Genomic DNA, 15,394 nt, shown 5'->3' with positions numbered 1-15,394 from the left:
CAACAGTGCTACGTATACATGAAACAGAAAATCTTTCCCCCATGGATCCTGTGGTTTTCCTAATGAGATAAACAAACTCAGCCACATATAACAAGGGAAACAAGGCTCACTGGAGACAAAAAAAAAAGCATGTCCCAGAGAGGGAAAAGTCTGCATATGAACACATAGCACAAAGCAGGTAACTTGCCACAAAAATTCATCATCTTTAATTTATAGTTGAGACTGCATTTGCCACACAGTATCAGTGAATAAGGAAAGGGGTTTTCAACCACATTTGCATTGAACGTGATAGCTATTTCTCAGGAAATGTCAAAAATCATACACTCAACTTACAGAATCAAATTTCCATACCATAAAAATCGAAATTACAGTACATAGCAATAGTTTTTTTAAGCACTGGAAGTAATGCAGTTTGATTTGTCACTCATTAGTGTCCAATGATTTATTAGGAGTTTTTCTTCATAGATTCCTTTCTGCATGAAGGTTCTCTTCCTATCTCTAGTAAGATGGAAGTTCTTATTGCAACCTTTTCCTCCGTCAGGGAAGTTACAGGTTTTTTTCCTACTTACCTAACAATAGTTTCAGAACTCAACAGATTCCAATCATTGTTGTGATTGTGTCTGTTAAATTGGAACAAAACTGGCCAGTTAAAAAAAAATTGATACAGAAACATAGACTAATAGGCAAAGAGACAAAGGTGTTCACACACAAAAATTTTCCTTAGAACATCAGGATAAAAATCAGAGCAATTAGTAGAAAAGAATAGCAGAATTTGAAGAGGTACACATGCTAAGGCATTTGGGATGACAAGCAGAAACCAGAAGGTCTGAGCCCAAGTAAACACCACACAGAGTTGGCATCTGCATGAGACCACTGAACATTTGCAGTTGCCTTTTCATTTCTCTTTTGCATTCCCTCAGTGTCCAGCTGAAAGGGATTTTGGTGACTGCTCTGTCTCTCACTGCCAAATTGCAGAGCAGGGTCTCAATGTCTGGGGAAAGAGATATTGAGAAGATCTGGCCAGCTACAAAAACGACACTACAGACCTTTACAGAGTGACAGCAGAGGAAAGTGAGGGAGTGATCAGGCAAAGCAGAAGCACCTAAGAAGCTAGAACCAACACCACCCCTCTGTATAAGGGATGCTGAGGACTGGGGAATCTGAGCTGAGGCTCCACCCTGTTCCTGACAGGCTGAGAAACCCTTCATATTTTCCAAATAATCTAAGTACTGCCTGATAAGATGAGCAGGAAAAATGAAATTTTGAGAATAACTATTTACTTGTGCTAAAACTCTAACATTAACATCTTTGGTTGTTTTAAAAAAGGTAATTTCTGATCACACTTAAAATTTGGAAGTTATAATAAAAGCATTTTCAGCATGCAGCATTAAAAATGCTAAGAATCAAATTAGCTTTTATTTACATCTGTTATGACAGTGTGGTATGCACCATCATGTCCTGGAGATGCTTCAACACTCTCACACAACTGCTACTGAACATTATGAGAAACCACCACAACATTCTAGCGTATGTACTTTGTCCCACTGGGGAAAAATTAAAATATAGTTGCTCTGGTTCTAACTCACATCAGATTTCACTCCTTATGTAAATGAGTAAACAAAACTATATCGATCTTGGCTGCTACATTAGTCAGGAGCTTCAATATTTCACATGGGGCCCACGCTTATAAACAAAAGAGGGAAAAAAACATATAATCTGCCAACTTGGCTATCAAGAGAGCTAATTCAAGTTTCTCTGGTTTGGGGAGGTATTTTAATATCTCCTAGCATAAATAAACAAGATGAAATAAAACTCCAAAGCACCCCAGTTTTGGTCCAGGCTTTTATGACACTAGACTATATTCATGGACGCCTGAGTCTCAGCCCTCCACTTCCATCAATCCTGAGTGTCTATGGAAAACATTGCTTGTAATGATCCCCTTCAAATGCGAATGATGCAAGTGCACATTTTGCAAATGACACCTCACCAATCTGCCCCATCTGCATGAGAGATGGCAAATGATTTCACTCTTTAGGCATTCAAAACAAAATGCACATGCGGCAAATTCCAAGCTGGCAGGAAAATCTAGTCATTAAAAAAGTGATTTGTTTTCTACAATTGCAAACACAAAGGCTCCATTTATTTCCATTGCCATAAAGAAAAAAAACTGTTATTTTTTTTTTAAACAATCACAGCCAGGACATATTGGAAATGTTTTAATTTCAAAAATACTAACTAGCAAATTAGAGTTTAAATAGTTTTCTAAAGTGGTACCATTTTAGATACAGTTTTCTGATTGATGCCATTGCTTTGCCATGCAGGGAAAGGTCTTACCACCGTCTGCGTATACTTTACTGCTGCCTATTTCTTGCTGTAGTCACTAAATTTAAGAATTTTAAATAAAATTATATTCATCAACAAGAAAATATATTTTACGTTATGAAAGCCTGAAAAAAACCCCACATTTCTATTAAAATAAGAAATGTATTGTCTCTGTCCTTCTGTCTTTCCCTCTTTATCTTCATAATGGGGGAAACAGCAAATTAAGAAAATAGCAAACATAACTGATACATCCCCATCCTAAGAAAGCTTACAACCAAAACTGACTTTACACAGAATGAGCTGCTTAATTGAACTCACTGGGACTATTCCTTACACAAAATATAAGCACGTGTGTAATTCTTTCCAGCATCACAATATGTAAGGGTGACTTGTAATGAAAATAAAAACTACTTCTTATTTTTTTCAGATTTCTCACTCTGCATTTATTTTTGGGGCTATAGCAGCATCTGGTGGACAAATAGCAAAATGTAGTTCCATCATACAATAAACATTAAACTGCTTTAATTGTTCTTGGTTTTTTTAAAGTTAACAATAAAAACCTAAATATCTAACTTAGATAATTCCTAATAACTTTTAAGATATTAAATCTCTTATAAATGCTTTATATTCTTACCTTTTCCTCTCTCATATGACCTCTCAGGCAACCACTTGTGTACTATGAAGTGTTAGTCATGGTGTATCAGTGGACACTGGTCCACTTTGACAAAAGTGTACAAATACTCTGCAAATAATAAGGTTGCACAGTTGAGCAGTCAAAAAATAATAATCTATCATAAATAAAGTTGTAAAGTTACAGTACAGTTAAGAAAACAATAAAGAATTCCTGCAGGTTTGCTCTCCACAGAATCAAAGCCTAAAAAGAATTCAAAATAAACCACAAAATAAGCACTGAATGGCAAGTCAGTATGCTAGGATTGCTGAGTGATCAGCATGCTGACAGACATTCTTTTTTGCTTCACTCATCTCCTCTGTGCTTTTTCTAATTCTGATGTAATTGCTTTCTCCATTTTCTTATTCCCTTTACTAAAATATTTGCCTGATAGGCATATCTGTTTAGAATCAGCAAAACAGGTATTTAGTGATAAGAGTCATATACAATCATATTTGCTAAAATTGCTCAGTGTTGAGCAACTAGCTTGAAGCGACACAAATATATTGGCTAAAAGGAGAACTGCCTCCTCCAAGTGACAGAGGAGCCAACAAGGGGAGGTATTGTGCTTGGACCTTGTTCTCACCAACAAGGAGGAGCTGGTAAGGAATGTGAAGCCCAAGGGCAGCTTTGGCTGCAGTGACCATGAAATGGTGGAGTTCGAGTTCCTCAGGGCAGCCAGAAGGAACGAGCATAGTAAGCTCGTTACCCCAGACTTCAGGAGAGAGGATTTTCACCTCTTCAGAGATCTGCTTTGTAGAGTGCCATGAGATAAAGCCCTGGAGGGAAGAGGCACCCAAGGAAGCTGGTTAATATTCAAGGATTGCCTCCTCTAAGTTCAGGAGCGATGCATTCCAACAAAGAGGAAGCTGGGCAAAAATGCCAGGAGGCCTGCATGGATGAACAAAGAGCTCCTGGACAAACTTAAACACAAAGAAGAAGCCTATAGAGGGTAGAAGCAACAGGTAGCCTGAGAAGAACATAGAGAAATTGACCAAGTAGTCAGGGATCAGGCCAGGAAATCTAAACCCTGATAGAATGAAATCTGGCCACTGATGTCAAGGGCACCAAGAAAAGCTTCTATAGGTGCATCAGTGATAAAACAAAGACTAAGGAAAATGTGGACCCTCTCCAGAAGGAAATGGAAGACCTGGTTACCCAAAATATGGAGAAGGTTGAGGTATTCAACAACTTTTTTGCCTTGGTCTTCACCAGCAAGTGCTCCAGCCACACAGCCCAAGTCACGGAGGGTACCTCTCCCCCTCTCATTCTGATCTCATGAGACCCCACTGGAGTACTACGTCCAACTCCAGGGCCCCCATTATAAGAAGGACATGGACCTGCTGGAGCAAGTCCAGAGGAGAGCCATGAAGACAATCAAAGGGCAGGAGTACTTCTCCTATGAGGAAAAGCTAAGAGAGTTGGCTCAAGAGAGACGTTAGAGCAACTTCCAGTACCTAAAGAGAGCTGGAGAGGGACTTTTTACCAGAGACATGGATAGGGTCATGAAGTGATAGGACAAGGGGTAATGGTTTTAAATTGAGAGACAATAGGTTTACATTAGAAATTAGGAAGAAATTCTTTACTGTGAGGATGGTGAGACACTGGAACAGGTTGCCAAGAAAAGTTGTGGATGCCCTGGAAATGTTCAAGGTCAGGTCAAATAAGGCTTTGAGCCACCTGCTCCCATGGCAGGTGGGTTGGAACTAGATGATCTTTAATGTCCCGTCCAACCCAAACCATGTGATTATGATTTTATGATTATAAAATGTTTCATCAGTGAACAAGCCATTGTATCTACCAACAAAAACAAGGAAACAAACTAACCAACAACCACTCTATTACTGGTTACAAAATTCTAAGACACTATCAAAAGTTTTCAAGAATTCAGGCAATAATCTCTAGAAACATGAGACTAGAAAACAGAATGTACTTGAGAGTGAGTTTGAAATAAAAGAATAGATTGCTAATAGTCCAGCTATATATTCAATCCTGTACTGGAAATCTGGATCTTCTCTGATCCTTCACATAGACAAATATGTGTAGGACCTTCACAATCTGATTTGATGTAAGACTTTGCTAATGCAATACTTCCCTCATTACAGCTCCATGCAGAGACCAGCAAGCTGTCCATCACTGTCTGCAGCTTTCAATTCTACCTATTTTTTCAGCTTTTACTTGAATAAACAATTGCAAGATGCAAGTTCCTGGGACTGGAAAGTCCATAAATCAGTCAAGTAACATATTGTCTACCACAGCAACACACCGCTTCAAGTTATCCACTTCCGAAACACTGATCAAGGAGATGACTGTCTTCCAGTGAAAAACCGCAAGGGATGAAGACACTAGTAGGGAAGTAGCATGCCTGAGACATACACAAAAAAAGTATCCTGAATTCACATGCACCAGCAGCTTGATTCAGGTACTGCTTTTGCTGACAAGTCCAATGGTTACTCCCAACCACCTTCTCCCCAAAGCTCCAAAATGAGGGAATTGCCAAAAACTCCCACAAGTCCATTACTGTTGTTTTCATTTTAATATGGCAGGTGTAACCACTCCAGCTTCACAGACAAAAATATGGGGTTCATCATCTTAAGCATGCAGAGAGAAATTCAAAGGATTTTGGTGAGAAAAGGCAGATTATTGGATCCAATTAAAGTATCTGTGGAATGACTTGCAGTCGTTCACCAACTGCAGGGTCAGTTTCATTGGGACTTCATACATGCCAAGCTTTATCACCAGGCCATGCTTTCAGTGATTTTGAAAGCCTTTACAGAGCCATGTATAAGACTCTCATTTCTTATTTGTAGAAGATACATTTTAGGTACTGAGAACTTGCAAGCATAGATAGGAAATTAACTCAGAAACCAGAAGGAAGCAATCAAATACAATCTCTGTATGTGTACCTGTAAGACAAGATTTGATAGGGATGGTATTTTTCATTTGACCAGCTATGGTAGTCAGCAGACAGCCTTTTGGGCACAAATCCCACTTCACTAGTGTGAAGTAGAAACAGCAGAGGACTGAACACAAATTACTGCTGTAATAGGGATTCTAATCACACATGTGCTAGTAAGGCTGCTCCCCAAAGAAGGATTATTGGTATCTTAAAAATGTGAGAAAAATGGTTATGTGGTTATATCCCCAGGGGAAAGCCTGAGGTAGATTTTATTCTGTGGAATACCAAGTAGCTAACAGGATGGGGAAAAAATAGTCTTAAACCTCATTTTGCCCCTAGCTTGGTGCACTTTGTTGATTTACAAGCTTCATTTCCCCAGCTTGTCTTCATGTGCTTCCCTTGAAGCTTTTGCTCCCGCACCAGCACTGCCAGGCACCCCACCTCGTGTAACACCGCCACTGAGGCAAGGGATGGTGCCCTCGGCAGAGGGATCACAAGCCAGGGCTCCGCTGATGCCCATTACACGTGCTTTATAACACACACGCACAGGTTGCAGAGGAAGCTCTGAGCGCTAAGCTCCTTAGCGCTCTTTGCCTGCAGTCCTGCAAAGTGTTGCAGCAACTCGGGCAGCCAAACCAGACTCAGAAAGGGAAGGTGCTGAGGGACAGGCTCTTAAACGTAATTTTAAACTCTTCTTGTTTTACTGCCACCACCCCCCGCCTCCCAAATTCCGTGTCCGGCCCCCCGAACACGCTCCGAGGGAACAGCGACACCGCCGGTCCCCGCCCACAGCCCGGCGGAAGCAGCGCTGCGGCCCGAAGGCTTCCGCCCGGGCGCGGGGCGGAGCTGGCGCTGTCGGCCAGCACTTCCCGACATGGCGGAGTATTCCTGCGTTAAGTCCACTAAGCTCGTTCTTAAAGGGTCGAAAGAGAAGAGGTGAGGAGCGGGCTGCCTGCCACGCCGCCCTTCCCCGGGGCCAGCGGCTGCCGCAGCGCGGGTCAGGGAGCCCGGGGCTCCCCGCACTGCCCGCGGTGCTGCCCCGCACGCCCCTTCCCGACCCCCGGCGGCGGGAACCCCTGGGCTCCCGGCCGGGACAGGGGGTCGGGCCCTGGGCTCTCGGCTGCGGTCAGGGCCTGGGCGGGAGGCCGTGAGAGAGAGGGGCGAAAGTGCCGGGCCGGAGGCTCGTTCTCATTTCTTTGCATCTCTCCTTGCAGCAAGAAAAAGCACAAGGAGAAGAAAAGGAAAAGGGAGGAGGATGCAGCAGAGCAGCTTGATATTGTTGGTGAGCAATATTCCGGGAGTTACGTGACGGAATAGAAGCTGTAGGGGATATAGCAGAAGCTAAAGAGATTCTTATAGGACTTTGTAAACTAAGTATAGTTCCTATAGAGATTTATAACTATTTCTCACAACATATTATTTGTATATTGGGATCTTCCTAGACTCCAAATGGAACTTCTGATGCCAACAGGATGGATTTTCCACTTTTTTTTTTTTTTTTAGCTAAATATATTCTTAGATAATCCGAAACTGCTTATCAGCTTGAATATCTCCTCCAGTACCACCACCCCCCAGTGGTATTTGCTGCAGGAGGAGAGACTTTTAAGCACTGTAATGCAGTTACTTATTGAGTTAAACTGCAACTGAAGACACAAAGATTAAACAGTAATAAAATATAACTATTCCTCATAACTACTTTTTCATAAAATAGAATGATCAAAGTGTGTATAGCCATGAACAATAACTTTACAGTGTTGCCCCTTGGCACTATCATGTTGATTGATGACAGTTCACAAACAAAAACAGCTAGAAAGAACTACAGAATCATGAGAGATACAGATGTGTTTTGTAGCACAACGCACATTATGGGATAAAGATAATTTTTTTATTATGTCTATATAAGCATAAGATAAAATAGGGCAGGGGGAAGTCATCCTTGTTCCTGTGTTAAAAAAAATTATGAGAAAATGGGCTCTTGTGCCTTACATTAGAAGAATGATACAGATATTCTGTATTCTTTAGTTTAACCAGATTTTGAAAAAGTGGGAGAAATTTGGAAAATTCATACATTGATCTGTGATCCCTGACTATGTAGGACAAGACAAATAGTTCTGTGTATTGTATAAAGACAGGAAAAGGTTATTTCTGCTTATAGCAGATTGACTTGCCAAACTTATCATGTGGAAAAAAGACACCATATTCAGATTGAATAATTGAAAGTACTTATTATCTTAATCAGGTAGGAAATATTTGTAAGACAATATACAAGGAGAAAATTTTACTGTTCAAAAAAATATAAAAATCATAATTCTGAGTAATGCATGTGGCTAGGATTACCTTTAACTTTGGTAGGATTCTGTGGGACTCAAATGTTCAAACACAGATTGGCTTGAACAACTGAAGTCCCAGGATTACAGCTCACGTGAAGTAATTTAAAAGCAAGATGAAATAGTGTATTTGCTTCTGTTTTGCTGGAGTACTTAATAATGATTGGATATGACCCCAAAACTGCAGGAGACTGATCAAGAGGGGGAAAAAAAACCAAAACAAACACTTTCCTTGCAAGGTGTTTCTTTGCTGTGTCATCTGAATAAATCAACTTGCTCTGTAGAATAACAGAAAAAAGTGATAAAGCACAGGAGCTTGTAACTAGGGATGACAGGGTGGGGATAAGAGCAGGACTTTCTGATGCAGCAGCAACACCATTCACCATTAAATTGACTCTGGACTATAAAATAGTGCACACAGATCTCAAGATAGCAAATAGAAATTTTATCTTTAGAATTTCAGATTCTTCAGAGAAGACACATATATATCATCTCTTGAACTGCTGTAATCAGAAGTTGGGATTACTTGGTTAATAAACTGTCATGGTTTTGTATTACAGGAAATTGGTGGGCTGTCAGTAATTTTGGTGAAATTACAGGAACTATAGCTATAGAAATGGATAAAGGAGCTTACATCCACGCCCTTGACAATGGCTTGTTTACACTTGGAGCACCACATAAAGGTTTGTTCCAGAAAATTTGAAAATAAGCAGTTTGAACAATGAAATGCCTAAAAGCATAAAACTAGCATCACTTAAAGGCAAGCAGTTTTACAGCTAAAAGCAGTTTACTACAATGCAGTAGTTGTAGATGAAGCATGCAGATGACTTAAACCTAATGACTACCAATCAGTTTCACTCATCTAGTTTCTCCATGGTTTATGTGTATAATAAATTGAAGTGCATTGGAGATGATTACCTGTTAAAGGCCATACCACTTGCTGGATAAAAAGCAGTATAATTTTTATTAAATCCTATAAAATCTTTATGGCATCATTTGAAGAGTGAAATTCAAGGCAGATGAGTTTTAAGGCTTATTGCTGCATCTTCTCTCAATATGCTTGTTTTGTCACTGCACAAGAGAGCTACTAATGTGCTGGGATAATTAGCTTGTTCTTTGAATTTGAGAGCCATCACTCAGGCACGAACTATTCCAGAACCCTGCCAGTGTGTATGTTTCACCTCCAGGATGAGATCAAACCAGTGATGGCAATATTCTCTCATTTTGGTTTTGAGGGATGGAGAGGCTAGTAGCTTTTAGGATACTGAGCTGAGTTACAATAGCTTGAACCATAATGCATTTTGTTAAGAAAAAAGTAACATTACAAGGAAGTTAAGGTTTTCAAAGCCACCAGGAGAATTACAAAACATTCTCAGCTTCAAATTTCTTTATGCAAGGATCATCTTTATTTTATGTCTTGTTTTAAGCACTCTAAATACATGAACATAAATGAGCACCTGCATTGCTTTTTTAACTGTGAATTCGCAAAAAAGGAGAATTTTAAAGAATAGTATTTAGCAATGGTCAATGTTTAATTCCATAGTATTTAGCAATGGTCAGTGTTTAATTCCTTTTGAAACTGCAGTATTAATAGGCTAAAATATTTTATGTTTAATACTTCATACTTAACTAATGGAAAATGCATTCCTCAGATGATGAAGGCCCTAGTCCTCCTGAGCAGTTTACAGCAGTAAAGTTGTCTGATACAAGGTAATTCCTTTAACAGTGTTTCAAGTTTTGTTTGATAACTGTCTTTGTTTTCTGTGTTAATACATGTTTTAATACTCTCTTTAAATACATTGTCTAATAATAAATGTGTTTGTGGTAACTTGGATGTTGGGAATTGCATAAATTAAAAACATTCTGTATTTTTTTCCTGCACTTTCTTTTTGAGGATTGCTCTGAAATCTGGTTATGGCAAATATCTTGGTATAAACTCAGATGGACTCGTTGTTGGACGTTCCGATGCAATAGGATCAAGAGAGCAATGGGAACCTGTCTTCCAAGATGTAAGCTATTTGGAAAAGTTCATTTGACATTCCCAGTGTTTGACTGTATTTTGAGTTAATCTATGCTGATATTTTTTGTCTGTGAAGTAAAACCGTTTGGCAGTCTCTTTCATATTGCAACTTTTAATATGTTTTCCCAACTGCAGTGCATTTGCTATAATGGGAAGTTCTTAAAATATTTCAAGTTACTGCTTTTTGGCAGCTATAAGCATCTTAAGAATGGAGGAGCCAGCAAGTCTGCTAGCTAGCTATTGAAGTATCCATACATAAAGAATAAAACACATTTACAGAGATTTTTGATGTATTGTAGAGGATAAATGTTATGAATCAAGGATTATATACAATCTCATTATTCTAACAATGTGGGATGTTATTTCTGCAGAAGAAAATGGCATTACTAGCAGCAAATAGCCGTTTTATTAGATGTAATGAAGAGGGAGATATAGAAGCCAAAAGCAAAACTGCAGGGGAAGAAGAAATGATAAAGGTAATCACTAACTTCTACAATTAATACAGGATTGGGAGGGATATTCAAACAAGCAGGTGTTTGAACAATTTACTGTTAATACAGTTATAATTGCTTTCTGTAAGCTGTCAAGTGATTTGGCCACAAGAAAGATAAATGAGCACCAAGGCTGCATAAATTCTCAGTACTTCTGGTAGAGATAGGAAGATATTTTACCACTCCAGAAGAACAAGATTTTAAAGGGAAAGACAGTCTATGTGATATTCCATGTAGTTCTAATTAGCTTGGTATGGAAGAGATGAATTATGACTGAATCAGGGACAGAGAAGGGTTTATCAGAGTGATGCAGAAGGGGAGATCTTTTAGGAAAATGTAAAAAGACTATCTTGACTTTATCTGAACGTGGAAAATATATGTGTCTCTCCACACAGAGGTAGGTGTCTACTAGTCAGAGCAATAATATTTTTAGATCAATCTCTGAATTGTCTCTGCCAAAACTAAGAACTGTAATGGTGCTCCTTTGAGATGAAGGCAGTTATGTCTTAGAGTAATATTAAGGATTACACTTAATATTCCCCATATTTCAAGCAGCTCTTGCTTTGATTGCAGTAGCCTCTAGTTAACCAGTTAGAAAGCTGTGAACTTGAAAAGTCACTGGGGCTCATTCTGTCATGAAGGATATGTTGTCATCTTTAACCTGTAGCTTACGATTTTATAATATAGGTGTTTTTTGTTTGGGTTGTTTTGGGTTTTTTTCTCAATTACTAGATTCGTACTTGTGCTGAAAGAGAAGCTAAGAAGAAAGATGAAGTTCCACAAGAAGACAAAGGAAATGTTAAACAGTGTGAAATCAATTATGTGTACGTACTTTAGAGCTGGTAACAGGCTCAAGTACCTTTTTTCACTTCTCTTTGGGGCTATCTTTGGTGAAAGGGCCAAACTCCCACCCAGCCTTTCACTTGCTCTTCCCTCAGCAGGACAAGGGAAGAAAATAGGAGGAGAAAGCTCATGGGTTGAGATAAAGACAGGCAGATCATGTAGCAGATGCTGTCACAGGCAACAGACTCAACAGTGAAAAATTACTTAAATTTGTGCCTGCTAAATGGATTTTGGTACTAAGAAAGACAAAATTTAAAAATACCACCTTTTCTTCCCCATCTCCCAAGCTTACCCTCACTCCAGATTCCTCTACGTGCACCCCGAAGTGGTTTCTTTCAGCCACTCCTTTCCCACTTTTCCCCGTTCTGTCATGGTCTTATCTATGAGTTGAAAGGTAATATCTGCTCCAGTGCCTGAAGCATCTCCTCCCTCTTTTTCTCTGTCCTTGATGTTCACACTGCCATTTTGCCCTTTTGGTTTTTTTTCTGTTCTCCTCTGCCTGTGTGGCATTTTGCCCTTTCTTAAATACATTTTCATAGAGGTGCCACCAGCTTTGCTGATGGGACTTGGCTGTGTCCTGTAGTGGGTGTGTTGTAGAGCCAGCTCTGTACAGCACAGGGCAGCTCCTGGCCTTTTCTCACAGAGAAAACTCCCTGCAGCTCCCCCACTGTCAGCACCTTGCAACCTACATCCAATACACTTTTGTTCCCTGATTTCTTATGCTAGTAGTTGAAGAAGGGGCTCTTTAGAATTCCTGACCACATAGGGGCTCATTCCTATTTAGACTGCCAAAAAAAAAAATAAAACCTGAATAGTTTTCACTACAGGAGCCTTAGTGCAACCGTAGTACTGGGATGGTTTGCTGAATTTTATTAGGCCAGTTGTCTGCTGCATAATAGAAACTAAGACTCTTATCACTGTTGTTTTATTGAAACACAAAATTTTAAAGACATTTTCGTTTTTATTTTTTTTCTCCCCCTTACAGAAAGAAATTCCAAAGTTTTCAAGACAAAAAACTTAAAATAAGCAAAGAAGACACAAAAGCTCTTAGAAAAGCCAGGAAAGAAGGCACTTTTCATGAAATGCTGCTTGACAGGTACTTCAAAATACAAGAAATATTGTACTGATTAAAAAAACTACTGGGAGATGGAATTACAGTAAACCTGGGGTACAAAAGAGGGGTAGATTCCAGGCAGGTTGTTGAGCATTTCTTCTGTGGTGAGTGTTGTGCCTGAGTTCTGGGGTTGCCTTTTTTTTTTTTTTTTTTAAATCTGAATTTTCACTTCTTTAGCTGAAGTTAGCAGGTTGGGACTGTAAATTAATTCAGGTTGCTCAGTGGGTTTACTGAAGAGTTATTGAGGGATTAATCTTTTTAATCCTAAAAATTAAGCTAATTTTTAACATTTTTCAATACCCCAGAACATTTTGGGGAGACAGAAGTTGGATTTTAAAGAGAAATAGCATTTATTAGGACTATCTTTGTATTATCTAGTGGGAATATTTTTCTTTCTCCCTGAGCTGAGGCTTTAGAAACTGCCTTGAATTTTTAAAGCCTTTTGTACCAGTATATGGTATAAATATTTGCATTAATTCAGTGGGCAGAATGCAGAAAACTATTTCTGATAATTGCAGGTGATGTGAGAACACTCCTGGGCTATTATTAATGTTTTGAGACAGCTAAAACACTCAGGTATAATTGTATTTGGTCCTAATGTAAATCTTCTTTCATTCACTCTTTTCATATAGGAGAGCAAAAGTGAAAGCGGATAGATACTGCAAGTGACATCCAGCTGGTCCATCTTCTTCTGCATCTTTGACAGGGTCAAATTGAAAGCAAGAGTAAAATATTTTATAATTTTTTTATTTAAGTAATTGTTAAGTATCTTCAGAATTGTATTAAAATTTTCTCACATATTGATAACCCAGTTATAAAGTCTTATTAATTGTATCACTTGTGCATATTTGACTTGTATTAAGGGAATGGCTTCAAAAAAAATTAAAGGTATATCAATTACCAATGGCAAACTGTTTGCCATATACCTTAAGCCCTGGGAGACAGACTGTACACTGATTTAGTCCAGAGAGAAAGTTCCCTGGCTTTTAGTGATCTTGCCCTCAGATAAAAATCAACACCTCATTAATGGGTGAGCCCTGTAGGCATAGCTTTTTACCAACAGCAGAAAGGGTCAAGTACATGAACTGATTGTATATGTAGCTTAGGGGCTTTTCAGTTGCTGTGTGTGTCCATGTGCTCTGTGACTTAATGTAAAGAAGAGGGCTATGTTGTCTTTTCCACACTGTGTAAAGGCCATATTTTGAGTTCCTGTACTGTTGGTAAAGATACACTGCACATGCTTAGGTCTGACAGAGGTGTGAGTGCTGAATTTATGGGGAGAAAGCTAAGAGCTAGAAATAAATAGATGATTGTTGGCAAATGTTCCTGGCCAGTCTAAGGAATTCTTGGATGAAAACGCAGCATAGCTGTGAGCTGTTCTATCAGAGAAAAAAAAAAAACAAAACCATAATTAATTTTTCTCCAGCACTCCTTAGTTTGGCTTAGGACTGGGGATTAGGGCTCATTAACTAGTTCTTGTTGTAGGTACTACGCTACATGTCCCTCCCCAGAAATGTAAGTAATCTGATGTACAACTATTACAACATCATGGACCTGGAAGTGGCCAAGTGCCAAAACTACTCCCAGAAACACTGAGCAAGAGGCAGCACTGCAAGGAGCAGGCTGCAGGCCAAAATTACTTTATTGGACAGTTCATTGCAGGTGTCATTGATCCACAGTCACTGTGAATCTTAAATACATCTGAAGTGAATGTTGATGGTTGAAGTAGATTGATATTACAGCATCTGTTTTTCTTTCAAGAATCTACTGTTTGAATAAAAACTTGTCTGGTAGAACTCAAAAAGATGATTACTTCAAATGTGGATGCATCTGGAAACAGAAATCTATGCTGGTGAGAAGAGTGCTGAAAGGAGTACTCAGCAGCTGAATAAGAGCCTGAGAATTACCCCTGTAAATGGAAAGTTCCCTTCATTTTAGTGCAAATAGGAGATGCAAGGTGCAGGTGCTCTAAGTGCTAGTAAAGAAGAAACAGAACTGAGAGGCATCTTTGTTATAGGGCTGGAATAAGTGAAGCAAAAAGAAATGGCAGAGCAAATGAAATGAGACTGCCCCGAGTAGAGGAGGAAGTACTAGAATTGGGGAGGGACTGGCAGCCTTGCAGGGAATAAGGATATTATAGTAGCAATGGGGGTGCCTTCTGTGTTGGGACTAATGATATACTAGATTCTAGCTAAAACATGTTCTGAGATACACAGAAACAGTGATCTGGGAAATTCACTGGAAATCTGATCCCAGGAAAATGAAATCAAAGGTATGACACAACAGTGAAGATCCGTATATTTAACTGATGCTATATCCCATTGGGATATTTTCCTGTTGGAGATATTCATGGAGTCATCTTGGAGATGTGTCCTGGCAGTACTGTTAACACAAGGAGCTTTAATTTAACTAAAACAGAAAGGGGGAAGTAATTTGTGCGGCCTCTGCTTCTGGAGGAAGGAAGAGATCTGGAGAGTGGTAATACAGTACTGGATAGGTGAGTATGAGAAAGCAGAAGGTGGACATAAGTTCTAGGTATGAGTGACACCAGCTGTCTTAGTACAGTTAGTGAGTTAACTGCACATCTTAAGAAGCTTTTTTCTTCTGACTTAGACTTTTGAAAACAGCCAGAAGAAACCTAGACAACAAAATCGAGGGCCTAAAGTATTGGAGTGGACCCTGGAGACAAGGCATTCTGACAGGAATAC

At 39.3% G+C, this 15,394-nt stretch overlaps 1 protein-coding gene across 1 annotated transcript; it reads left to right on the top strand.

Moving 5' to 3' along the window:
- The first annotated feature begins 6,700 nt into the window (after positions 1-6,700).
- Positions 6,701-14,486, top strand: FRG1 (FSHD region gene 1). Its single transcript, XM_032685434.1, has 9 exons — positions 6,701-6,827; positions 7,106-7,173; positions 8,779-8,901; positions 9,871-9,928; positions 10,113-10,227; positions 10,610-10,714; positions 11,462-11,553; positions 12,558-12,668; positions 13,319-14,486. Exons 1-9 carry the CDS (start codon positions 6,766-6,768, stop codon positions 13,353-13,355), a joined length of 771 nt encoding a protein of 256 aa, XP_032541325.1. The 5' UTR covers positions 6,701-6,765; the 3' UTR covers positions 13,356-14,486.
- Positions 14,487-15,394: the final 908 nt, after the last annotated feature.

Source organism: Chiroxiphia lanceolata, chromosome 4, assembly GCF_009829145.1.
Source record: "Chiroxiphia lanceolata isolate bChiLan1 chromosome 4, bChiLan1.pri, whole genome shotgun sequence".
Lineage (NCBI taxonomy): Eukaryota > Metazoa > Chordata > Aves > Passeriformes > Pipridae > Chiroxiphia > Chiroxiphia lanceolata.
This window is presented reverse-complemented; position numbering and strand designations above follow the sequence as displayed.

Bases quoted from the DNA above. Each gene is read 5' to 3' on its own strand.
- FRG1 (XM_032685434.1), top strand. From the start codon at position 6,766: ATGGCGGAGTATTCCTGCGTTAAGTCCACTAAGCTCGTTCTTAAAGGG. The intron at 6,828-7,105 runs GTGAGGAGCGGG...CTCTCCTTGCAG, and splicing joins AAAGGGTCGAAAGAGAAGAG to CAAGAAAAAGCACAAGGAGA. The intron at 10,715-11,461 runs GTAATCACTAAC...CTCAATTACTAG, and splicing joins GGGAAGAAGAAATGATAAAG to ATTCGTACTTGTGCTGAAAG.